Source organism: Oryza sativa, chromosome 9 (assembly GCF_034140825.1).
Source record: "Oryza sativa Japonica Group chromosome 9, ASM3414082v1".
In the NCBI taxonomy this organism is placed as follows: Eukaryota; Viridiplantae; Streptophyta; class Magnoliopsida; order Poales; family Poaceae; genus Oryza; species Oryza sativa.
Genome location: NC_089043.1, coordinates 17,363,566 through 17,391,001, shown reverse-complemented (window position 1 = coordinate 17,391,001; position 27,436 = coordinate 17,363,566). Strand labels below are relative to the sequence as shown.

At 45.7% G+C, this 27,436-nt stretch overlaps 2 protein-coding genes across 3 annotated transcripts; both read right to left on the bottom strand.

Moving 5' to 3' along the window:
- Positions 1-10,350: 10,350 nt before the first annotated feature.
- Positions 10,351-14,813, bottom strand: LOC4346941 (DEAD-box ATP-dependent RNA helicase 22-like). The gene is made up of 7 exons (NM_001422752.1): positions 14,417-14,813; positions 13,386-13,673; positions 12,947-13,069; positions 12,162-12,592; positions 11,583-11,910; positions 10,784-10,936; positions 10,351-10,690 (listed from the first exon to the last, which is right to left on the bottom strand). The coding sequence occupies exons 1-7, from the start codon at positions 14,741-14,743 to the stop codon at positions 10,607-10,609; spliced, it is 1,734 nt and encodes a 577-aa protein (NP_001409681.1). The 5' UTR covers positions 14,744-14,813; the 3' UTR covers positions 10,351-10,606.
- A 2,645-nt stretch (positions 14,814-17,458) lies between these two features.
- Positions 17,459-23,445, bottom strand: LOC4346940 (mitogen-activated protein kinase kinase kinase NPK1). 2 transcript variants are annotated; one of them, XR_001539729.3, is made up of 18 exons: positions 22,941-23,445; positions 22,796-22,837; positions 22,624-22,689; positions 22,423-22,533; positions 22,258-22,338; positions 22,083-22,160; positions 20,989-21,071; positions 20,047-20,128; positions 19,872-19,972; positions 19,718-19,757; positions 19,552-19,611; positions 19,425-19,471; positions 19,198-19,336; positions 18,842-19,057; positions 18,429-18,763; positions 18,181-18,248; positions 17,961-18,097; positions 17,459-17,875 (listed from the first exon to the last, which is right to left on the bottom strand). XR_001539729.3 is itself a non-coding variant. In XM_015755401.3 (17 exons), the coding sequence occupies exons 1-17, from the start codon at positions 23,331-23,333 to the stop codon at positions 18,015-18,017; spliced, it is 2,025 nt and encodes a 674-aa protein (XP_015610887.1). In that variant the 5' UTR covers positions 23,334-23,445; the 3' UTR covers positions 17,459-18,014. The 2 variants fall into 2 exon arrangements, 1 of the variants encoding a protein (XP_015610887.1); XM_015755401.3 differs by having other exon boundaries at positions 17,459-18,097.
- Positions 23,446-27,436: the final 3,991 nt, after the last annotated feature.

Here is a 27,436-nt window from a genome sequence, read left to right as displayed (position 1 = left end):
TCAATATTTGTCGGAAGGGCAACTGGAGGGTGCAAAAGGTCGTACTTGAACATAATCATTAATTATCTTGCAAATCCAGATAAGAGACACATGTTGAGGTCAAAACGTCGTTTGGTATATGCCGATAAAATTTTTATTAGTCAGATGCGAGAATAAGCTGAAATGTACAATTTTTTCAAGCAGTGGTATGGAGGTACTCAGAATGTACCTTTTTTATGAATGGATTGCAATAATCATTTGGGTCATGAGCGCAAGAAATATTTGGAAGTGAATGATGCACAAACAGTTAGAAGACCCTTCCTTTTTTTTTATGCCATACAATTAGATGAAGAGGATGGTTGGAAAGATATTTTTTTCTGGACAGACGGTCAGTTCATCATGGATTATACTTGCTTTGGTGACATTGTATCATTTGACACTACATTACAAACGAATAAGTTTGAAATGATTTTTGCAGGGAATTTAACTATTTCCCACTATTGCCTTTGCCACTTATCCAATTGCCCCTCTTAGATTTGCCTCTCTCTTCTTCTTTTTTTTTTTTTTTGCCCTTCTAAGATAATGGCTTCTTAACTAATTGCCACTTTTTCTTACGTGGCTTGCAATCCTAAAAAACAGAGTGGGACCCACAAATCAGCCTCTTCCCTTCACTTCATCTTCCTCCTCATCCTCCAGCTCGCTGATAGGGAGGAGCCCGCTCCTAGTCCGGCATCCCTCCATGCCTCCCTCTGAGCCTGGCACCGACGAGCTCCCGTGCACACGCCTCCCTCCGCGAGCTCCCTACCTCCCTCCAAGCCTGGCGCTGGCGAGCTCCCTCCATGCCCTGCGTCCCGCAAGCTCCGGCGGCCCTCTCCTCGACAGCAGGCGGCCTTCCTCTCGGCGGCGATGCGGGTGCTTGGTGACAACAGGCAGTCCTCCCTCCATGCCCGGCGTCCCGCGAACTCCGACGGCCCTCTCTTCGGCGGCGGGGGATCTCGAGGAGCCCATCCGCCGCCGCCCCGTGGTCCCGCCATCATTGAGAGGAGGGCCGCCGTCAACCGCCGAGGATCAATGAAGGGGAGGACGGCGGGGCTGGCCGGAGCAGCGTCAGCAGCCGGCGGGGCTTGCCGGGCTGAAGGGAGAGAGGAAGGGGAGAGTTTGTGAGACTGATAAGTGGGTCCCACATTGATATTTACATTGGTTTGCCACATTGGCACACCACGTGGGCAAAAGTGGCAAATAGTTAAGAGCAATTAGCATTGTATTTTCAAGCACAAAGCATCGTCCTTGCTTGTGGCACATTTATGAAAATGCTAGTAAACATCTCAGCCATGTAATTTCTAAACATCGTCAATTTCTTCCACATTTCAAGAAATGTGTCTATGAAGAGAGGTCTGTCATCTGTGGCACACTTTGAAAGAAAATGGCATGAACTACTGAGTGCTTATAATCTTGAGCAAAACTCATGGTTGAAAAGCATATATGATTTGCGAGAGAGTGGGCTTCTGTCTTCCGCCATGATTCAAAGTTTGTAATCTGAAATATTTAATCTCTGTAAAACGTTAAGAGTTTGCAAGGATTGTAGTGCAGATGCTATGAGCTGTGATTTGACATCTTCTTTTGTTGTTCAAATTGCAAAGAAATCGAGATCCCTTTGTAATTTGTACAATGTATGTAAAATACATTTGGCGTGTTAAGTGCTCTGAAATCTGCATTCTGATGGATGTGTTAATAAATGTGATTATTTATCTGATTCCATAGATAAATAAAATATGGAATATTGTGTAATCCGAAATCTTAAATGTCTGAAATCGTATAGTCCAGCATTATGCATCAATTTGATGCTGTCTGGTGAATTGATAAGTACTCCCCAAAACGTTTCGGCACTGGAGGCTACTGGTTATAATACAAAAGCGTTTTGAACCATAGCTTCTATAGCCGCCAAAGCAGGGTTGAGTCGAGCTGACAAAGGCACGCGAGCCGAGCGCGGAGGATGGGCCGCCACATATCGCACACGGTGTGGAGAGCCGAGGATAGCGCACCATTGGATCATGCACTTGTGCACGCGTCAGATATGTTGGAGCAGGGTTGCAGTCTTGCAGACGAGAGAAGGTTTTTTGCAGCCGGTCTCCACCCGCCCCAGATCAGAATTTTTTTTTTCTCTTTAATCTGGCCATAGTCGGATAGTCCGGCATCCACGGAGCCCACGGGGTATGCATGCGTATGCATGGTAACAGAACGTATGCACGGCAAATTAACAAATCCCAGTATGAGTTTTGAGTTCTGGAGTCCGGGACATAATTCTTCTGGCACCACGGCAAGAAGACGGAAAGGAAGCGCGCGCGCTGCGGCCGCCCGTCTCCACATGTAGGCCGCGCCCGCGCCGTGTAAAGCCATGTGCGTGTGACCTTGATGGAGGTGCGAGGCGAGGCGCGGCTGCGCTGCCGCGCGCGTAGTACTGGTACTGTTCTGCGTGCCGCTGCCGCCGAGGCCGAGCGCGTCCAGATTCACCCTCACAACCACGTCCCCCGTCTTGTCGAAACATGAATTCGGCAATAATAAAAGGGGGTAGCGCACGAGACCTAAAAGTGGATGGATGTGGAGACAAAGGATTTAGACAGGTTCAGGCCCTCTCAATGAGAGGTAATACCCTACTCCTGTTTGGGGAATTGAATCCACCGGGTGTTTATTGATCTGACGATCAGATTGTCCCATGCCCCCTAGAGGGCCTCCTGCCCACCTTATATAGGATGGGGGGCAGGATTACAAGATAGAAACCTTAACCAATACGGTATCGGTTTCCTAAATCAGGACTTTAGGCCGTTCCGTAATATACAAGGAAACGTAACACCCAAGTCATGATCTGTTACATATTACATAGATATAAGTTATCCCCTATAACTAGTCGGATAACCATGCCGTGTGGGTATGGGGTACCCATAATCTCCACAGTAGCCCCTGAGACCTTCACAGTCGGAAAGATAACCTTCTCTCGAACTAGATTACTCCAAAGCCGAGTGCTTCAATCATCTTCGCCATGGTCTCCCGAGTACTTTTACCAAATCTGAAGACTGTGGAGGGCTGGAAAATAAAGTCAGGTGTACCGACTAGATGCACCTAATAGGTGTAGCCCCCGACAATGTGGTTAATTGAACAAACCAAGCATATAGTCAAGGAATAAATAATCCAATCAACCGAGTGGTTTTGATAATCGTAATCAACCAAGTGACTTGATATCAATATATAGCATATGCAGTGTGAACCCTCCAAATAACATGATCCGAGTGATATACCAACTGCTTTGTAAAATATGATGAGTGATATAGCAAAATAGCTATAAAGAAGCTTGTATATTGTGAATAAAGAAATTTCCAAAGTATTGGGCATACGCCATGCGCACACTGCTTTAACAGATGTGCTTAAGTCCCTAGAAGACACATGGTTTCACCACACCTGGAAATATATGGCGTATGTGGTGTAAAATCCGAGTAAATAAACTCATAAAGGATTTACCAACCGCCTAGAAAATGACCACAATATATAATCAGCCTAAGCCATAATATTGGTCAATAAAAATGCACACTTACGTGGCGAAAAGCAATGATATTGTATCCAATCAATTGCTTAAAAACCCAAACAGCACCTTGACTTATATAGAAAAAAGTCAGCGGGACAGCTATATAAAGCTTTACTGTTTGACACCTTTTAAGATGCATTGTACCAACTCCTAAAAAGTTAAGTAACTGCGGTATAAAAGGATTTTAAGGTATTGGGCACTTGATCACGCGCACTTTGGCCTAAGCAAAAAGTGCCTAAGTCCCTAAAAGAACGTGACAGGCCACACCTGAAAATATGGGCTGCAGACATATTAGGCCTAGGCCAAAAAATATGCCTTCGACACCCTTTAAAGGATGACGCATGTAACATGCTTCCGAGTAATAAATCTTCCGGGTGATATAGACCAAGTGTAGCTCATATGAATAGCTTCTGATCTGAATGATTATCCCTTATGGGATACTCCAAAATAAATATAATAATTGAATCCCGACTGGCGCAAGTATTCGGTTGATAGCCCTTACGGGGAATAATAATTGGTCCAGTCTTTGAGCATAGAAAATAGACTCATGACTATTAATCCATGTGGAATGTATCCGGAACAAGTCCAAATCGGAGATATAATCCTCACGCTTGAGTTGATGAGCCCCTGAGCATATAGCTTGTCCTTCTGTCATAGTCAAAATTGTCTATTGGCAATAACTGACGCAGTCGGCATGGAGATGAAATGACCAACATGAAGACGAAATTGCTCATCAGAAGTAACGGAAGATGTCAGTGGTAGTAAAGATGCCACCAATCAAATGTAATGAAGTTGCATAACCATGGAGGTGAAGAAACCAGTCGGCAACAGTCAGGTCAGCTAGCAGTGAAGATGTAGGCGCCCAACAACAACGAAAGAACAGTCGGTGGTGACAAAAGCAAACCGACGATGAAGACGTAGACGCGCATCAACGGTGATGGCGGAATCCACCAATCATGAAGATGAAGAAAATAATTGGCGGCGACAAACGCATCCGACGGTAATGATGATTAGCGGCAACAGAGATAGCCGACTATGATGACGAAGTTTCCCATCAACGGCAGCAGAGTTGGCTATGTTGATGAGGCTTGACAAGATGTTGATGAAGATGACGATGTCAGTGATCCAGTCGATAGCGATGTAGCAGCCGATGATAACGATGAGATCCTCTATCGGAAATATTTGAAGTTGTTGAAGTAGAATGTCTGTTCCGAAGCAAAGATGAAGATAATGACTCCTGGAGTTGACTCATTGGCTGATTAATTGATTTCTTCAGCTTGACATAAAATTTGTCAAATTTTGAGCCTTATATTTGTGTAGCCCCCGACTCTTTGGTTAGTTGAGAAACAACTGAACATAGAGTCGAGAATTATAGCTTCTTGTCGTCGAGTAGTCATTGCTTGATTGAAGATATGTGTTGAAGGTGTCCAAGTAGAAATCCTGAATATTGGAGAGGCACTTGTTGTAGTAAAATATCATGGCATTGCATGCCGAGATGTCGAGGTTCACAAAGACGTCGTGGTTGGTGAAGTAGTAAAACTTGCGAAGTAGCAGCAATAGAGTTTGCCGGTGCCGAAGATAATAAAGATGAAGTCGCTCCACCATGATGACAAAGTTGTATTGCCGTAATGAAGTGAACACAAGTCAACGGCAACAGAAGCAAACCGGTAGTGAAGACGCGTAGTTGTGAAGATAAAAGCACCAATCGGCGGCAGCATAATCAGTCGGCGACGGAAGATGATGATGTCCATCAGTAGTGGTAGCTGTATAAACCAGACGTAGAGGTAAGGGCACTAGTCAGCAGCAGACGAGACGACCGACGATGAAGATGTAGATGCCCAACAACAGCGGCATAATGGGCCAATCAACACTGGCAGAATCATGCAGCCATGGAAGTGAAGAAACCAGTCGGCAGCCATGGCAAACGTAGGCAGCTTGTGTTGAAGATACTGGTGCCTATTAGTAGTGACAGCGATGTAGCCAGCCGTGAAGAAGATAGCATCAGTTGGCGTTATAACAGGCCAGCCGTACAGGCGGTGACACCAGTCAGCGGCGGATGCGGCGGCCGGTCGGTGAAGACGTAGACGCCCAACAACGGCAGCATAATAGGCCAGCCGTGTAGGCGGAAACACCAGTCGGCGGCGGTCGAGGCGGCCGGTCGGTGAAGACGTAGGCGCCCAACAACGACGGCATAATAAGTCAGCCGTGCAGGCGGAAGCACCAGTCGGCGGCGGACGAGGCGGCCGGTCGGTGAAGACGTAGACGCCCAACAACGGCGGCATAATAGGCCAGCCGTGCAGGCGGAAACACCAGTCGGCGGCGGCGAAGGCAAGCCGGTCGGTGAAGACGTAGACGCCCAACAACGGCGGCATAAAGGCCAGCCGTGCAGGCGGAAACACCAGTCGGCGGCGGCGAAGGCAAGCCGGTCGGTGAAGACGTAGACGCCCAACAACGGCGGCATAATAGGCCAGCCGTGCAGGCGAGGACACCAATCGGCGGCGACGAAGGCGAGCCGGTCGGTGAAGACGTAGGCGCCCAACAACGGCGGCATAATAGGCCAGCCGTGCAGGCGAGGACACCGGTCGGCGGCGACGAAGGCAAGCCGGTCGGTGAAGACGTAGGCGCCCAACAACGGCGGCATAATAGGCCAGCCGTGCAGGCGGGGACACCAGTCGGCGGCGACGAAGGCAAGCCGGTCGGTGAAGACGTAGACGCCCAACTACGGCGGCATAAAGGCCAGCCGTGCAGGCGGAAACACCAGTCGGCGGCGGCGAAGGCAAGCCAGTCGGTGAAGACGTAGACGCCCAACAACGGCGGCATAAAGGCCAGCCGTGCAGGCGAGGACACCAGTCGGCGACGACGAAGGCAAGCCGGTCGGTGAAGACGTAGGCGCCCAACAACGGCGGCATAATAGGCCAGCCGTGCAGGCGAGGACACCAGTCGGTGGCGACGAAGGCAAGCCGGTCGGTGAAGACGTAGACGCCCAACAACGGCGGCATAAAGGCCAGCCGTGCAGGCGGAAACACCAGTCGGCAGCGGTCGAGGCGAGCCGGTGGTGATGTTCTGACTGATCCATTCCTGGAGCGTAAGAGATAAGCTTAAAGCCATGAATCCCTTTTATGCATATCTGGATCTGGATCCTGCAGAACAAACATATAGGATGAGTAGTATCTGATATAAATATAATACTCGAGAAAAAATCAAGTATTTTAAAATATTTATAAATATGTATTTCTCCTCTTGTCAATTTTGATTTCCCCGAGCAGATGACTCTGTACGTTTAAACACTCTGTCCGACTAGTCATAACCATCAAGCACCGGGAGTCAGCCTAGGCACTTCCCAAACATGCATATGAGTGACATGAGTTCGTCATTAATGGAACAAAGTTTCACGGATCAGAATTTACTACTCGGGTACTTTTGCAATTATTAAGAGCAGAAAATAAATTTATCTCATCTCTATGCTTTTGATTTATTCCGAATAATACTTAGCACCTTGCGTTACTCGGTCCATCCAACGAGCCCCCGGGTGCTAGGAATCGGCCCAAAGGCAACCATCCATTGGCAAACCAAACGGAAAGCATAGGAAGATAGAACTCCATAACTCGATAGGTACTTTTGTACTCAGATTATGTCGCAAGCAATCAAGATAAATATTATAAAAAATATGATATAACATCTGTAGCCCCCGACTCACTACTCAATGGAAGACCAATTGGTGTAGTGAGGCAGAGGAAAAGGAAAAATATCATATAAAGAATAAAATAAATGATGACTTAGCTTTGTAATATTCCCCTTGGTGATGGCAGAAGTGGCCAATGTGGAAACAAAGTCGTCCATCAATAACAATGAAGACACCAGTCGGCGGCGACGAAGGCGATCGACGGTGAAAGCGAAGATGCCCACTAACGGCGGCATAATAGGCCAGCCGTGTAAGCGGAAACACCAGTCGACGGCAACGAAGGTGAGCCAACGGTGAAGATGTAGACATCCAACAACGGCGGCATAATAGGCCAGCCGTGTAGGCGGAGGCACCACTCGGCGGCGACGGAGGCAGGCCGGCGGTGAAGTCGTGGACGCCCAACGGCGGCGGCATAATAGGCCAGCCGTGTAGACGGAGGCACCAATCGGCGGCGACGGAGGCAGGCCGGCGGTGAAGTCGTAGACGCCCAACAGCGGCGGCATAATAGGCCAGCCGTGTAGGCGGAGGCACCACTCGGCGGCGACGGAGGCAGGCCGGCGGTGAAGTCGTAGACGCCCAACAGCGGCGGCATAATAGGCCAGCCGTGTAGGCGAGGACACCAGTCGGCGGCGACGGAGGCAGGCCGGTGGTGAAGTCGTAGACGCCCAACAGCGGCGGCATAATAGGCCAGCCGTGTAGGCGGAGGCACCACTCGGCGGCGACGGAGGCAGGCCGGCGGTGAAGTCGTAGACGCCCAACAGCGGCGGCATAATAGGCCAACCGTGTAGGCGGAGGCACCAATCGGCGGCGACGGAGGCAGGCCGGCAGTGAAGTCGTAGTCGCCCAACAGCGGCGGCATAATAGGCCAGCCGTGTAGGCGGAGGCGCCACTCGGCGGCGACGGAGGCAGGCCGGCGGTGAAGTCGTAGACGCCCAACAGCGGCGGCATAATAGGCCAGCCGTGTAGGCGGAGGCACCACTCGGCGGCGACGGAGGCAGGCCGGCGGTGAAGTCGTAGACGCCCAACAGCGGCGGCATAATAGGCCAGCCGTGTAGGCGGAGGCACCACTCGGCGGCGACGGAGGCAGGCCGGCGGTGAAGTCGTAGACGCCCAACAGCGGCGGCATAATAGGCCAGCCGTGTAGGCGGAGGCACCACTCGGCGGCGACGGAGGCAGGCCGGCGGTGAAGACGTAGACGCCCAACAGCAGCGGCATAATAGGCCAGCCGTGTAGGCGGAGGCACCACTCGGCGGCGACGGAGGCAGGCCGGCGGTGTAGATGACGATGCCCATCAACGGTGGTGTGACCAACCGACCGTGTAGGCGGGGATACCAGTCGGCGGCGACGGAGGCAGGCCGGCGGTGTAGATGACGATGCCCATCAACGGTGGTGTGACCAACCGACCGTATAGGCGAGGACACCAGTCGGCGGCGACGGAGGCAGGCCGGCGGTGAAGTCGTAGACGCCCAACAACAGTGCCATAATAGGCTAGTCTTGTAGGCGGAGACACCAGTCCTTAGTCCAACCAATCTCGGCCAGATGGTGATGTCCTCGTGTGATATACAGATACATGCAAAAGCAAATCAGATTGATTAGAAAACAAGAACGTGCATGCATGCTACTGTACATTAATTGAGTGAAAAATTTTTGCTAGTTGATCATCTGCAAGCCTGCGTGTAATATGTATATACAACCATATATACGAGATAGTTGGGTTGCCGTATAGACTGCAGGTGGCTTTGATGAGCTGCTCTCCTACAAACGTCGAATTCCCGCAGGAGGTGGCAACAGCACCTGTGTTACTTGACGCGTAGAGCGGGCGAATAGAGGCAATCATCTCGCCGACACACATCCATGCCGATCTCATTGTAGATCAATTTAATCAGAAGGTGATGTCGGCGGCAACGAATTGCTGCATGTACTTGAGCATTGATTCGGCTGTCCCGGCGAGTAGCTGTCTTCGCGTGGCTGGGTGACTGGGTCTGTGGTGGATGACGCCCTGCTGCATGCCTCCGCCAAGGCGCCGACTCCACGTCGAACCCGAAGCGTCCAGTCTAATCTCAGCGAAATCAATCTCACCGAGCATAATAGAAAACGGCGACGACGACGACTAGATTGGCGGCTGGATTGTAGTAGATTGATCTCCAATCCTGTTGGGCTGTCGCCGCCAGTGATTTATTTCATCACACTTATTGATGGGAAACTCGGCGCCCCCCTACCTGGCGCGCCAACTGTCGAAACATGAATTCGGCAATAATAAAAGGGGGTAGCGCACGAGACCTAAAAGTGGATGGATGTGGAGACAAAGGATTTAGACAGGTTCAGGCCCTCTCAATGAGAGGTAATACCCTACTCCTGTTTGGGGAATTGAATCCACCGGGTGTTTATTGATCTGACGATCAGATTGTCCCATGCCCCCTAGAGGGCCTCCTGCCCACCTTATATAGGATGGGGGGCAGGATTACAAGATAGAAACCTTAACCAATACGGTATCGGTTTCCTAAATCAGGACTTTAGGCCGTTCCGTAATATACAAGGAAACGTAACACCCAAGTCATGATCTGTTACATATTACATAGATATAAGTTATCCCCTATAACTAGTCGGATAACCATGCCGTGTGGGTATGGGGTACCCATAATCTCCACACGTCTCGACGCCACCCTGTGCACGGCGGCCAGGGGAAGTCGTCGAGCGCGGCGACTGATGAAGCCGTCGATCAGGTAGGCGTAGAACCTGCCTCCGATCGAGTCCGACCGCTGTGAGGCTCTGTCCATCCAGCTGACGACCCCGTCGTGGCTCTGACAGGAGTGTCTGGAGCTGGCCATACTAGGCGTGCAGCGTGCTCCACCATTGGGTTCCTGATGTTTAGCAGTAGTGGAACACCGTGTCGGTAAGGTCGCGCAGGAAAGAACGACGCAGGCACTTGGCATTTACCGTTGCTGCTTTCTTCAGTGCTGCCTAGCTGCAGCCTGCAGGAGCTAAGGTTGATCCTCTGCATGGTGAGAAGCCTGCAAGTCTGGTACTGATCCATGACGGATATTACAGTTGATTCGTAAAGAGTTGCTCGCTAGTACTAGTACTAGTACAAGATAAGTTAAGGATATGTCAGTAGAACCAAGATGAAAAATTAAAATCGAAAACAAAAGGGTAAACTGGACTAGCAACCTAACACTACAGAACAAATATATAGGGTCAAAATTTCCATAACATCTTTGCTTGTTCAATTTGTGGTTACCCAGATTTATCTCCTAAAAATACAAACTATTTTCCACCAGAAATAGAAGGGAGAAAACTAAGACTAATGGGTCGAACTCAATAAACTATATATTAACTTGTCCTTCATAGAAAAAGAGAATATCACAATATCAAGATAATAATGCTGTAGATTTATGTAATGCTTGCTTCTTCAACTTGTTGCGGAAGCTCCTTTTTCTGCTGAATGCTTTCTCCTGAACAAACATATAGATAGCTTTCTGTAAGCATGTTTCATTGTTTCTAGGAAGATGTTATCAGTGAAAGGATGATGACTATATGAAGCTTACTACTGGCTGGGCCAACTCCTCCGCTTGACGGACCGCTCTCACAAGATCACGATTTGCCTCTGTGTATAGGCTAGTCACTATCCCAGATTGGCCAGCTCTGGCTGTGCGACCCACCCTATGCAAAAAATCAACAGCACAGGCAGCAAACTCCGCCTAGAGGTAACAGAAGGAAACATCCAATGAGATAACACCAAAAAAGAACTGTGATTGGATAGTTGGTAAATCTAATAAAAGACAGGATATAGACTTTCTACGGAGCAAGGATCCTCCATGTATACCTAGGATGATATGAACACACTTTGACAATAAAGTGGGAAAGGAGCATATTTAGGAATTTGCAGGTCACCGAGAATAAAATTGTAGTACAAGAACAACATCAGACGAGGTTTTCTTCCATCCTTGAGAGTTATATACCTCCTTATATTTGAGATATACCTTTCCATGAAAGAAGGTATCAAAACTAATGTTAAAGTTTGGAATGGAATTAGAAACTTGTTTTTGTACATGTTATTGACCCTTCTTTTTTCGTTTTTTGAGTGGTATAAGTATGTATGTTAGTTGGGAGGTATATATCTATAGGGTTGAGGTATATATATACCTCCTAACTAACACTATATTACTATATTGTACATATACCTCCCTGTACCTTCCAAGAATAAGGAAAACCTTGTCATTGTCAATCATAAATTTATCTTCTAATCAGTTTAATCAATTTATTTCTTTAGCACTAAAGCAGTAGGGATGTATATATCTCTTCAAGGATGGGACAGAGGATGATATTTTACAGGTCAGATCATACCTGAATGACATGAGAAACATTTGGTACATCAAGGCCACGAGCAGCAGCATCTGTGCAAACAAGCACACCACCATTTTCCCGAAAAGATTGTAAATTCTTAGCCCTTTCCTCAAGGGAGCTATCACGATGGTATAAGATGCATGGGACACCAACACGCTGCAATATATCAGAAACTGAATTTGCAGCATCGACAGTGTTTGTGAACACCATAGTTCGATTTGGACCAAGTTTTGTGTCATGAACTTCATTCTTGAGACCATATTTCACTGCATCCAGAAGAGCTGATACTTGTGTATCAGCAGTGACCTCTATCCATCTTCGCTCCAATCTGCATGTATGGCATACTGCATATCAGATATGTGGGGATTATGCTAGCAATATCAAATGAAACATATGAATTTGGGATCCTATCTTTCTGTCTAAAAGAACTGAGGTTCTATAAAATGTATCACCTACTAAATGTAATACCGTGAAATCTACCATGCTGAACAAACGACCAAACAAATCGAAAGTACAGTAACTATAAATCTCAATACAGAATATTCAGAAACTTGTAATTTTGTAAAACAATGTGCTTACCTGGGATTGTGGCGGTGAAGATATGCACCACTAACCCATACAGCATTAGGAAACATACGCTTCAACACACCACCGGCAGTCTTTTTGCCACTTTGCGGAAGGGTGGCAGCAACAAAGACATACTGCTTGCTGCGTCTATAAACTTTTCTGACCCTTCTCCAATCCTTCTTGTGTGCTCCAATATGAGCATTCTCCACATTGACTGGTCTATGTTGAACAAGACCATCTTCATTTTCCTCATCGTCAGCACTAAGTTCAGCACTCTGAGAGTCTGAATCCTCACGATATTCATTAGTATCACCAAGTGATATTTCCTTTCCAGAATCTTCCATCCTAGACAGTAGCTTTTCATCAAATCGCAGCATGTGGATGAGACGAATGACCTGATTTTCAAAACTTCCACAGAGTAGCATGTCTGCCTCATCAAATACCTATCAAATCAACTGCTATTAGGAACCTTATGTAGCCCAGAGATCAAACTGTGCAATCTAAATATGTCTATACATGAAAATGAAGATTAGGAAATGATGTCAAACAAGAAAAATTCCACATATTTGCATCTTAAATTTTTAACTTGAGATTGTCTCAGATAAATTGTTTAGTATAATGTACAGGAGGAAAAAATAACTAACCTATAGTTGCCTAATTGTTTCAGCAGATCAATCAGGAAAATATCTCTAGCCTAGCTTTGCAAAGCATTTTCAAAAAATCAATTGATAAAATAAATTGCAATAATGCCAAGATAAACAGTACAAAAATGTTACAAGATCTGCTCAAGTACTTACTATGAATTTTACATTACGTAGGAATCTCTCCCTCCTCCTCTTTTCTGGGTCATAGTCAAACAGATAATTTAACAGAGCAGCTGGAGTGGCTACAAGAATATCAGGCCGAACAGTGGGCCAACCCTGAAATGTGCAATGTAAATTAAGAAAACATAAACAATGATTGTTGAGCCAGAATAAGTTTTATAACTGTAGCATCAAATGAGGCAACGAGCCATGTAAGGGTTATGTAGCATTAGAAAATAGGAACAGAAAAGCCTTAAATGACACCCAATGTTGACTCACAAATTGATCGGAACACAGAGCTAAAACTTTCAATGGACATCCAGTTGTAAAAAGTGAGGCAGACAATGTCGTAATCATCCGAAAGTAGAACAGAAACAATGACATGAGTTTACCATGTTATCAATTAGCATAATGATGGACATGTAGAGTATACCTTTGGTCCACAAACTGCAGCAGCACTTTTAAGTGGTTCACCAGACTCATCAACCAACGAATTAGCCATGCGAACAACTTGCTCACACAGCATTACATTGGGACAGAGGACCAACGCGATATTGGGCGACCCTGAGGTAACGTCCTGAGAATTACCATCTTCTGCGGAAATTGATTTAGAGCACAGTTTTTCAATCAATGGAACAAGGTAACCATGTGTTTTGCCACTCCCAGTCTCAGCAGCAACAATTACATCGTTTGTTGTGAGAACGTGTGGTATACAGGCTGCCTGCATTCAGCATTTGAAGTAATCCGTAAGTACTATTTTGAGGGCAATTAGAAAAATACATATATAAATCTCTAATGGCACATAGGTCCTAGAAAGAGTATTATTCCATTATCACCACACAGATAAATTAGCATTCAAATGCTAAAGTAAGTAAATACTATGCACGGTTCTGATCATGAGCTGAACTTTGATAACACTCAGTATCTTGCAAGATGAAATTAAAAAAAAAAGCAATAAATTTGTAGGTAATTGTAAGTTTGAAACTACTTTGGGAAAAGGCAGAGATATATGGTCATTGGCAAAGAAATTGGTTTGTCCAGCATTGTAATCCTAGAATGCACACAACATGAGCACCATCTGAAAGCTCTAATACTCAGTTGCTCATCTAACTAATTGTTGCATGTAATTTCAGTCCATGATGTAACCAGTACAAATGAAACATGGGGATTCTGCGCTACAAGGACAAGATTATTTCCCCAATATAAATGGGCTGAGAAATGATTTTAACTTTCCAATATAAAACGCCCAACTTGACAGGTTTGGTCAGCATGCCACATTGTCACTTAATTGACTCACTTCACATGAAGAGTGATGCTCAGGCAGTAATTCTAAAAGAACTAAGTGTCCAGGTTATATCTAGAAACTGAACATTTGGTTCCAAATAAGCAGAAATGCAAAGCACGCGAACTCAGGCATTTTGTCGAGCACGTAGCATGCATTTATCCAAGTGGAGCAAGCCACACCTGAACAAGCGAAGGCCTCGCGAGGCCCGCCCCGTGCAGCGCGGAGGCGAGGCGGTCCGATACGCCGAGGGACTCCCACGACGTGCTCTCCTCCGAGAAGAAGCCGTCGCCGTCGCCGTTGCCCCCGGCGCCGGCGTCGTCGGCCTCGGCGGCGGCCGTGGCGAGCGCGCGGGGCCTGGAGAGGAGGCGCCAGGGCGGAGCTGGATGCTGCGACGGCGCGAGGAGGAGGAGGAGGCGGGCGGCGGGAGGAGGAGGGGAGGGCGCGAGGCGAGGGAGCCTCGCGAGGCGGAGCGCGAGCGGCGCGTGGCGGAGGTGGTGCAGCGCCATCGATGGCGAGGTAGGGGATGGGTTGGGTTGGGTTGGGCCGAGTGATCGATAGTTCGGTTTTTCACCAGGGTCCGTATTCCACTGACATGTGGGTCGGGCGTATTTCTAGGTCAAAAATGCGAAGCTTTGGTGCCAAAATTGGTCTCCGTTAGAGGTACACCACGAGGACCTTTCGACCGGGCCTACCGAAACCAAGGGCTTAAGCAAGGACGCGAGCCGGAGGAAGCAACATAGGCGAAGGCCTTGGGGCGGAACACACGGGCTTCGCCAAGGATGGGCTTCGTCGGAGAACCGTGGAGGCGAAGACTGCGAGGCGAAAACCTTTGCTACGGAGGACACGGGTTTTCGCCTGGGATTGGGCCGAGCCATTTGGCCCGTTAGGAGCCCACATATATAAAAGACACCATATGCCCTTAATAGTGTCCCTGTCATAAGGGTAACCATGTAAATTTCCCTGTAAAACCTAAACCCTAAAGGGGAACTTGTAATAGGATTATAAATAGCCCCCTAGGACCATGTAATGGGGAATCAAAAAATTTTTTACTAAGCAATACAATTGTCTTTTACTTCGACTTGGCGCGATTGTCTATTCGACAATAGTCTCGTACAGCTACAAATCAAAACAAACTAGGGTTTCATTCATTCAATCATTTTCGCAACTTCATGCAAGCACAGTTGTAATTCCTGAGTTATATGCATCAAGTGAATCACAGGTGTAGTTATACCGAGTTATATGCACCGCACAATTTACTCAAATGTCATATCCCTTAGCAAGTTAAATTATTTAAATTATTTTGGGACAGAGTACATTTACGCGGCATATTAAATGTCAAAAAAAAACTCGGTAGATTAAAATACAGCCAATTAACTTGTATTTTAACAACAATATTGAAAAGAAAACGTTTAAATTTGACCAAATATAAACGGCAATTCAGTTTAACTAGGCAGCCCCTGGCTACCTGTCTGAAACACTAGAAATTCTTCCTATTCTTACAAGATTGAAATGCTATGGGCACTAAGGGCGTTTGGCACAAATCCTGCAAAGCAAAAGGTTGGAGAAAGGAAGGAATGGTTCTGACCAAGGTAGTCAGTATCGGAGGAATGATCCTGACCAAGTTAGTTAGTATCGGGATCACAGATAGTATTATTTTGTTCAAAGTAGTATCGTATCATAGTGTCTGAATACTATGAGATTTTTTTTAAGTTTAATTAATATGTGTATTTTTTAAATTAAAACTTTTAGATTAAAATTTAAAAGCTTTCAACTCATGTTTTATAACTTTTAGCTCAATTATTTATTTATTATGTATTATAAAAATAATGCTTAGCACTAAGTACCGTGCTTAATGCTAAGCAATATAATTGGCGTGGGGTTAAGCGTTATAGTTAATTAGCGTAGGGGCGCAGAGTGCGCGCAACTTACTTAGTCGGCACACATGCACCAATTAGCTGATCCAAGTTGGTTTTAGTTCCACTTTATATAACCCTTAAATAAAATACATGAATTTTCAATAAAAAAAATAGATGAAGGTAAGCAATATGTACAACTCCTCAAACGAGATTGAAACCAACGGCATCGTTTGGAAATCATGCTTATTAGCACATCCGAATGTTTCTATCCCAACATGGGATCATGACTTGACTTGGCACCATATTTGTTGGACTTTTTTTTATTCGGCAATGCATATGCAACAGAAACACTTATACAGCTAAATGACTACGCTAGCTGGATATCATCATCAGTGTCCGAATCTTCACCATGGACTACCTGTTCTACACATAATTTCCACCAAAATCAACCCACATACTATACTCTACTCTCTCTGTTCCCCAAAACTCCCTTGCTTCTTGTTGTTGGCCTAGTTCGTATGAACACAAATGTATGCCATACGTATCCTCCATGGTATTTGCACCTTGTAACTTTGGTACAAAAGTTGTTTCACCGTCTTTAGTAACAAGATCAACATGGATGGTCTCAGGCCAGTTATAGAGCCTTGGAAGATATATCTTGTTCCGCATCCACTTAAACTTAGTTTTCCTCATCAACATTGTTGTAAGTGTTCCGGTGAATAATGCTCGTCCTTCCAAGGTGGACTGGAGGTGATGAGCACGCTCGGCGAGGTCGTTTTTCTTGGACGCGTCGTCAGAGTTCGGAGCGTCGGTGCGGACAAAACAAGTTGGTCTTAAAGAGAACTGCATTTATTTTTTGAAGCTAGATGATAAAGGATTGTACGTTTATGATCTGGGACGGGGTACTAGTAGGGTTTCCCAAACCGTCGGTAACCGCGCGGTTATCACAGTTACAGGCCTTACCGCGGGGGTACGGTAATAGAAAAACCGCAGTAACCTCCTTAAATTCAAATAAATTTAAAAAATAATTTAAATTTTTGATAAATTTTGCACGGTTTCGTACGATTTTTCACACGGTAACCGTGCTTACCGCCGAGGCACGGTAATCCCGGCCCCGACGGTTTGGGAAACCCTAGGTACTATCACCGTGTGCAATCCTGGACCAGACCTTGAGGATGACGTCACGCCTGAACTTTTAGTTACTCCATGGTGACCATGGACATGTCCGGTCCTGAATTTACAAGACCTCGGTGCGAAAGATGATATGTTTTTTTACAACATATTTATCTGAACGTAGTTCAAGCTGTAAAATAAACTAGACAATGATAATAAGTTCCAATATCCACATCAGCTTTACAAAAATAATTACAGTGCATCACACCAACCACAAACTTACCATTATACCATATAAGAATTGTAAAAACATTTCAGAAACCCGGCTTCAAAGGATGTCGTAGTGGCCCCAAAGCTCACAAAATCAAGTCTTCCATAATTTGCATTACTTGGCTTATTACATGCTTTCAAAACAAAGCCCCAAGCCCTTTTTTTTTTTTGCTTACAAACCCAAAATTTATACAACACTTTTCCAATATCAACTATGCGGCTAAACAGCACACATCATGAAAAAAAAAATGAAAAATGCAGCCTCGCCAGCAAAGAACTACTCCAGCACAACGTTTTCCAGGCAATACCACGATAATGATCCTGATCAGCCGTGATGGCTGCCCCAGCATCGGTACACTTCAACGAGGATTCTATGCGGATTGCCCCGGCATCGGTACGCTGTCATGTACCTCGAATGATCAGGCAGTGTATGCTATATACTGCTGCTGACACCAATCGCAAGCATTGTATAGTTACCACTTACCACTGGTTGTTCTGTGGGATGAAATGAAGAAACAGTGATTGTTGTTGTCTGTTCTCAATGGGCAGGATGTCGCTCTCGCTTCCCATTAGGCGCTCTATTCGGGGACGGCGTTTTGCCACAGCTAGCTAATCTCATCACTGTTAACAAATTCACTGGTGAAATCAGAGTTCAGCAGAATATCACGATTAGATAGATTTAGGATCTCAAAGATTTTACTTGCCTCTTTCCCTCTCAAGCTCCTGGACCAATTCTTCTTTCCACTTTCTCTGCCTTTCAGCGAAGCTCACACTGTTAACAGAAATGGTCCAGCAATTAGATTGTTGATGGTTAAAGCAGATAATCAATGCAAGACACTTGGCCACATCACTAGAATATTGCAATGAATCCCAGACCCGGTGTTTCTACATTAGTAAGGCAGTTAGCTTTTTTTGCATAACATGCTGTGTTTCAAAGCAATTTGACACAAACCTTGGGCTATCTTGGACATCAGAATGGATTTTGTTTCCTAACTCATCAAGTTGCGGAGAAGCTATTTCTCTCAAAATTCGGCTGCTCTGTACAGTGTCTTCTGATAATTGGTTGCTGCAGCTTTCAGGCCTCGTATTATTTGAGTTATCACAAGTTGATGCTGCTGCTGCACCTCCTCTCATCTTACTCGTTGGTGACTTTCCCCGAGGTGGCAATTTGGGACTATTTGAGAAAATTCCGTTGGAAGTATGGTCAGCTACCTGAGAATTCCCAGCATTCACCGTGTTGTAGAACTCCTCATATAAAGGTGTTTGTAGCTTCTTCAGATCAAGAGCCTGGTGAGAGAAACAGTCAATAGTGGAAGTACTAGCAGTAAAGTACTGAATTTGTGTAATTTCATAAATGCTAAGTACCTTCTCGTCAAGAAATGCTTTTATTTTCGATTCTGTAAGTACATCATCATCTTCACAACTTCCTTCGCAAGGAAAAGTAAAATCATTTTCGGTCATGCTGCTTTCAGCATGTTTAGCTAATCCACCAAATTCCATTGATTGATGAGAAGTTTGCTCTGGGCTCGCATCAAACTTGCTTTCCCAGTTATCAAATGGTTCAGACATGGGATTGTAGCTCTGAAATTGACAGGAATGTAACGTGACTAATGACATAATGCAGTTGATCCTCAGCAGATTCATGAAATGCATAGACAGATCATGAAACCAATAGCTCACATAAAATGCTTAAAAAGGAAGAGCTGAAGCAAAATTCTTACAGATCCAACAGCTGGGCAGTCATCCTTGTCAGCAAACTCACACATGTCATCCTCATCACAGCTACCCTCCCACAAGGGTTTGATTTTTGAAGACCTGTTGGAACTGATAGTGGGCCAGTTGACAGAATGATTTAAACCCCTGCAAGCAGTTGAATAAGTTGTCATGAAAAGAAAAACAATAATGTGAAAATTGAAGACCGAGTAAACTCACAAATCACAGAACTTACAAGCCACTGGACACATCATGTGCAGGAAGCTCATTTACGCAAGTTTCCTGTCAATTGTGTTCAGCGCAAGTTATTAAATCAAACAAATGGGTGGGTGAAGTAACATCAGATTATGCTAGGAATCAACCTGCTGTGCAGCACAATTGAGTGGCTGCAGGTTCTCCGATTCTCCTGTAACAAATGGGTGCTGCAAGAAAATGTTGAAGGTGTCATATTTTAATAAATAGCAACATCACCTTACCCTTACAAACACATAAAAAAAACACCAGCTACACTGCAGCAAACAAATATACCTTCAATAAATCTGATGCTGTCGATCTCAACTCTGGTTCTCTGAAAGAAGAAAGAAATAATCAAGCCACCAGAGCAAAACATTCAGGAACTATTTTTTTTAATTGCAAAAACTTTTGGACAAAATATTAGCTAAGAGGTGAGAACATAACTTACTTCTGCAGGCATTTTAGCAGAAAATCTTTGGCCTCGGGGGAGAGATGTTCAGGTATAGGCGGGTGTGACTTTGTGGTTCCGACATGAAATAGAAGGGCAACCTAAAAAGAGCTTGTTAGGTTAACAACTAACACAAGTTTCATCTTATGTAGGGCCTGATATCATTAAAACTTACCTCCTGGTACTGCTGGCTCCATGGTGGTTTACCAGTAGCCATTTCAATAACTGTGCATCCCACACTCCAGATGTCTGCAGAGCTGAGAGGATGGATAGTACGGATCAGCTAAAAAGTAAGAACAAATAGAAAAATAACATGATACTGAAATAGCTTTTAAGAATAACAATAATGTTTTACTTCCTTCCTTGGTACAAATTTAGATATCTGTATCAGTTGAATACAAAAAAATATATGCGAGTATATAAAAAGTAGCTAAATGTGATCAAGTTTGCTCAACTTGTTATACAAAATGAGACTAAATGCGATTTTCAACTCATGCTAGAATAATTATGTAGTTCAGAAAGCATATCTAGCAATTTTTACTTTTTAGTGCTTTCTGCTCTCCCAAAATCAATATAGCATAAATATTACTCCCTCTGTCCCAAATTATAAGGCCTATATTTTTTATATGGTCTTAAATAACATACTTTGACCATTAATTTATTCCATTTTATGTTCCCAACAAATATGAAATTAGCATCACATAAAAATACTTTAAAATATGAATATAGTGATATTGCATGCATAATACTTAGCATATATATAGTTAGTATGATACTATGATTATTAGCCAAAGTTACCGAGTTTGACTTTAAGAGGGCGCTGTATAATTTGGGACGGAGGGAGTAAAAAAGTTCAAGTATTAATGGATATTTTCAAATCAGGCTCACCATTTGCTTTAAAATTGCACTTTCACTTTGTAACAAAGCATCTTATTATGAGTGCCAGTTCTTTAAGTAATGCAAACAGGGACGATTATAACTGAGATTGACTGCTACAACAGAGAGATAGGAGGAGCGCGCGCGCACACACAGAGAGAAAGAGAGAGAGAGAATTTTGGGTCTTATACAGACTGGAAAAGGAATGGGACTGGAAGTCCGGAAGAGTTTCTCCACTTACAAGTTATGCCCACTCCCAACAATGACTTCAGGTGCCATCCAGTGAGGTGTCCCTTTCATTGTTTTAGCGGCTGTGATAGTAGCCTGACAGCATGAAACATTGTCAGGTGCATTGGTATGGGATAGTTCAAAATTGTAGAACCTAAGTAAAAGTGCAGCAGGCAGATATCTTGTACACAATTATGATAAGAAAGCATAACGATGTATGGTGCATGTTAAGCGTCTTTTCATGAAAGCACCACTTAGATTTGTTGGTAAAGTTAATACACGGCGAAATAAAAGATTGAACTTCCAACATGATATCATGTAACAACTTATCAATAAGGGGCCATCCACCAATATCTGAAACTTCCAAAATGACTAACAATGAGCAAGATATGCATGGGCATTGAGCAATTTATAAACATGGGTAAGGTCACTAGAATTAGAAAATCTGATTTTAAATAGGTACCATCTACAATGAAATAGACCACAACAGTTGCATATTAACAGCTTACTTTATATTATTAAATAGTCATATAATTCAATGTCCAAGCATCCTAGTCCCATGCTTTGATGTGGGGGCTTGCTCCTGTAGCCATGTTTTCCTGTGCAAACTTTTAGCCATGGCCCTATAAAACTATTACATTTCACAAGTAGAAATACTCTAAAGGCACAATATTAGCTTATGCTGTTTCCTCTTTCATCATGTGCATGTTCTTTTTTGTGACTGTACACGCTGCAAGTTGTGCAGCAAATGCCTTATTACTCCAGGAATGTAAATTTGCATAGAGCCATGGACCAAACTCACACTTCCATGTTGCCCCAACCCAGACTAGTGATTTAGTACGATGACTAATGGTGTGATTAGACAGGGTAGATTTATGAATAACACATATGCCTTTTAGTTAGGAAAATTCCTCAAACTAGACAAACATATAATACTAAACTTTGTTATACTGAATACTGAAACAAAATAATAGCTCTAATGATCAATTTTCTTGAGAATGAAGGTTTTAATTGTCCAACTTTGATAAAAGGAAGATGAGACAGCATGAGTTCTTTGGATTATGCTTGACCTTAATAACACATTGAACAAAGTTTTTTCAATCTTACCAACTTTGCCACTTGCTTAGATGCCCCAAAATCAGCAAGTTTAATGCATCCTTTGTTATCAACAAGAATGTTCGCTCCCTGGAATTTGACAAATAACAGGAATAATCATAATGAGCACAACAAGTGGTAAAATAAATACATATTATTGTGTGTTCAGAATTCAGATTTTGAGTACCTTTATGTCTCTATGTATTATTGCATTGTTATGCAAATACTCCAACCCTTGCAAAATTTGCTTTGTGTACTTTCTAATGACCTGATTAGTTGATAGAAGGGATCAGTTTGTTTTCCAGAATGAAATCACCCAATTTGCAAATCACACAGATTTGATGATACTTACTGCCTCCGGAAATGAACCTAGTTTCCCAAGGAGAGACTGAATGGAACCTCCTGGCACGAACTCGAGCAAAATATTCAGAGTATCTTCCTCCCGGACTGTCCCAAGGTACCGCTTCTCAAACCACAGAAAGAAATTAGATCAAACGATAATATCATGGAATTTCCTTTAAAAAAAATTGCGATCCATATTGAATCCACTCACAACAATGTTGGGATGTGACAGGTTCTTAAGTAGCTTCACTTCTTCCTCGAGCTCTCTTATGTGCGCCTGACCAAAAGACCAATACCACGGATTACTCCATGTCAATATTAGCCCTCGATTTTCCTCTTCTTTCTCTAGACAAACGAAAGGGGGTTGGATGAAAGCTGCTCACCTGGGCTTTCTCCCGCGTCGCATTGTTGCTCCCAATCAAAACCTGGAACAAACAAACCATAGGAAAGAGGTAAATCGATATGCCGAATACCACCAAAACTCCAAACAAATTAAACCAAAATCCCACCGTCGCAAGCCCGCCTCACCTGCTTTACTGCGAGGAGTTCTCCGGTGTCCAGGTTCATCCCGAGGTAGACCTGCCCGAACGCGCCGCTCCCGATCAGCTCGCCCTTACGCCACCGGATCTGCGGGCTCTCCTCTCCCCCTCCCCCTCCCCTTCCCCCGCCGCCACCGCCACCGCTGAACTCGGGCGCCGGCGGCAGCAGGCGGCGCGGCGGCGAGGGGCTCTTGGAGATGAGCCCGAGCAGACCCATCCCCCTCGACTTCCGGAGGCACGAGCTGATCCGTACCCCGATCCCGCCCCCGCCCCCGAGAGGCCCCGGCGTCTCCGGGGCCGTGCTGGTGCGGAAGGCGATGGACCGGCGCACGGAGTCGAACAGGTCGCCGAACCCTCCCCCGCCGGCGTCGTCCCGTCGCATGGCTTGGGGGCCCCCCCTGGTTACTCCGGCGACGCGCGCGGCTTCGCTGTCGGCGGCGGCGGCGGCGGCGGCGGGGTTGGATCGAGTCGGGGAAGGTTGGGGGAATGGAGACGCGGCTCTCGGCTGCGGGGATTTTGAATTTTGGGGGTTTGCGGGGCGGCGAAATGACGGAAATGCCCCCCCACCCGACCGTTGGACATGCGGGAGTGGAGTGGTTTGGGGCTCTGGGCTTTTTTTGGTGGGGTACGCGTCGGCGTCGGCGTCGGCGTCGACGTGGCACGGTGGCGCCGTTGATACCCTACACCGCGAGAGCGCGAGGGGTGGACGTGTGGCGCACCGGCGCGTCACACCACTGAACAACGAAAGGAGTATAAATTTTCAGTCACTTTCACCTAAACTTAGACTAATAATAAAACTTATTCTATAACTCTGAACTAATCCATAAGACAAATATATTAAATCTAATTAATCCATAATTAACCTATATGATTCTACAGTAAACATTCTCTAATTATGGATTAATTAGGCTTAAAAAATTTATCACGCGAATTAGCTCTCATAATTAGTTTTATATAAGTAGTCTATGTTTACTATTCTAAATTAAATTAGTGTCTAACATCCAATGTAACGGCTACTAAAGTTTAGTCCTGGATAAGTTGATCTGAGCCGTTGGTTGTACAATGGTGAATGGTACTCGTACATTAAGATGTGATCTTCTCCTACTGCAAACGATATTCGTCTGACTACAGCTCAGCTACCACCCATCCAAGCCGTTCTAAAAGCAGGGCCTTCTTTAGAGGGTTAAGATTTTCAGATATAGCTAAGAATATAAAAAAATACCTAGGATTTTTAGCTTAATATGAAAAAGCTAGATTTTACAGCTTCTAAATTCTAGAATCAGGATGAATATCTGAACAACGGACATATATACAACCTAGATTTTTCATCTTCTAAATTTAGTTTCATTAAATTTAACATTAAATATGTTTTGATAATATGTTTTTTATTAAAAATGTTAGTATATTTTTATATAAAATCGGTCAAACATTAAAAAGTTTGATTAAGAAAAAAAAGTTAAACGACTTGTTTTATACGGAAAAAGTCGTTGGTACGTGGGTGTCAGAAGACAAACGATCTGTTCGACATGTTTGGCTTAAACATAGGCCTTGTTTAGTTCCTGCACATAAACTTTTTACCTCTCATATCGAATATTTAGATATATGTATGGAGTATTAAATATAGACAAAATAAACTAATTATACAGATTGCGTGTAAATTATGAGATGAAATTTTTAAACCTAATTGCGCCATGATTTGACAATGTGGTGCTACAATAAACATTTGCTAATGAAGGATTAATTAGGCTTAATAAATTCGTCTCACAGTTTACAAGCGAAAACTGTAATTAATTTTATTATTAGACTATGTTTAATACTTCAAATGTGTATCCGTATATCAGCTGATATCTGACGTGACACGCTAAAAATTTTCTTTTGCGAACTAAACAGACCCATATTCGGAAGTGGGCGGTGTGCCATGGCCTATCGTTTCCAGATGTTCACGGCAAAGTCCACGTGAAGACGACCTCGACACATGCCCAATATTTCCACTCACTCTACATCAGGACAACGATATGTATGGTGCTTTTTATAGTCTCATTTATTTACGCAGCTAAGTAATGCACAATACACGTACTAAACCGTGACCTCGATCTCAAAGTCTCAAACTCAATAAGCTAAAGAGGTCATGGCTAATTGCCGCAAGCGAAGTCTCTCGCGCGCGCACCTTGCCGCCGCCCGCCATCGCCAAGGCGAATTAAATTTAAAAAATATACTATCCATTCAATTTTTTATCGTAAATATACGTCGGTCTCGCATAATGTTGAAAAAAAAACATGGAAATAACGTCACGGACGGTATCGTGCGGATAAAGCGCAAGACCGCGCGGTCTCGAGCGAGACTAGACGGTCTCGCAAAATCAAACAGATCCAACGGCTCCATTTGATTAGTGATTAATAATTACTTAATTAACAATTAACTAATAATAATTAGTGATTACTTATCTTGATTCGTGATTAATTAATCGCTAATTAAATTGGCATTGAACCGGTATCGCTTATTGTTTGAGCGAGAGAGCCACGCGAGACCGTGCGGTCTCGCGCTTTCTCCGCGCAATACCGTCCGTGACGTCATGTCTATGTCATTTTTCACAATGGTTGTGCGAGATCGACGGTATATTTCCGTAAAAAAATTTGCATCCCGAATAATCCCAGTATATTTTCAAATTTACTCCTCGCCGTGGCTACGCTGCAGCCGCTCACGACGTCCCGGCGTGTGCAGTGGCGGAGGCGGAGCAGCAGCCGATCCACCTGCACTTCTACATGCACGACGTGGTCACCGGCCCGGGCGCCACGGCGGCGGAGGTCGTCAACGGCACGGGCGCACGGCGGCGGTGGCGTGGTTCGGGAAGGTGGTGGTCATGGACGAGGACCTGCTGACAGAGGGCGAGCCCAGGGGTTGTACGTGTTCGCGACCCTTGACGCCGACGCGCCGGCGCTGTTGTTCTCCATAAATAATGTGGTGCTCGCCGCGGGGACGCCGTATGGTGGGAGCATGGTGGCGGTGATGGGGCGGGACGACTTCGTGCGGCTGCCAGTGGTGAGCGGCACGGGGAGGTTTCGCATGGCGAGAGGGTACGCGCTGGTGAGGACGGCCAGCGAGCACGGGAAGAACGCCGTGCTGGAGATCGACATCTGTTTGACGAGTTTTTAGCTGCTGCAGCTTCTCCCAGAATCAGAATCTCTCCTAAAAAGTTCAGCTTTTGGTCTACATTATAAAAAGTGTAGTTGTGGAAGTCAGAAAATAGAAAACCTAACTTTTCTAGATTCTTATAAGCTGACTACCAACCAACTGCTTCTTATAATTTTAAGCTTTCTTAATCAGACCCTGTATAGTCCTCCTTTCTTTTGGTGGTCAGGATTAGAAGATGTGAACAAAGCGAATGGTCAGGACCATTCCTTCCTTTCTCCAACCTTTTCGCTTTGCAGGATTTGTGCCAAACGCCCTTAGCGCCCATCACATTTCAATTCTCGTAAGAATAGGAAGAATTTTTAATGTTTCAAACAGGTAGCTAGTTGCCTAGTTAAATATACTGAATTGTCGTTTATATTTGGAAAAAGTACGAATTACCCCTGAACTATCGCTGTCGGCTGAATTTCCCCCCTGAACCCGAAAACCAGACATCACTCACCCTGAACTTTCAATACCGGACGAATTACACCCCTCAACCCAATCCGGAGCAGTTTTGTCCTACGTAGCGTACACGTGACAACCCAGTCAGCATTTCTTTCTTATATAAACACGGTGAGGCCTACCTGTCATTGTCTCTCACCTCTTCCTTTTCCTCTTCCCCTCCTCCCCCCTCTCTCTCTCTCGTGTCGTCAGGCGAGCGGTGGGCGGTGGCGCGTCGACAGGAGCGGCCGCACAGCCGGTCGGCGTAAACGGCGGTGGGCGGGGGGCGGTCGGCACGTGAGGCGCGTGGCGCGCGAGGCCGGGAAGTGGGCGGCGGCGCAGAAGTCTTGTAGAGAAGTGAGGCGGAGGCGGAGGTGGAGAAGGCGGGATGGAGTGGGTGGAGTGGAGGTGGCCGGGCGGCCGGCGGCAGGCGCGCGAGACCGGGAGGTGGGCGGCTGCGCGGCCGGTCGACGCACACGGCGGCGCGCAAGCGCGGGCGATGGGCGGCGGGCGCGCGAGGGTGGGCGGTGGGCGGTCGGCACGTGAGGCGGCGCGCGAGGCCGGGCGGTGGGCGGCGGTGCGGACATCTTGCGGAGAAGCGAGGCGAAGGCAGAGGCGGAGAAGGCGGGATGGTCCTCGCCGGCGCTCGTGGCCCGCGGTCCACATCCCGCGCCGCCGCCCACCACCCGGCCCCGCGCAATGCCGTCCGCGCCGACCGTCCGCCGCCGCTCGACCTGCGTTGGATGACCTGAACCCCAGCGAGAACGTCGCCATGAACGCCGCCGCCGCTGCCCACCACTCGGAGCCAGGCGACGACACGTGAAGGGAGAAGCCGAGGACGAAGAGAGACACGACCATGTCGACCCGCCGCCG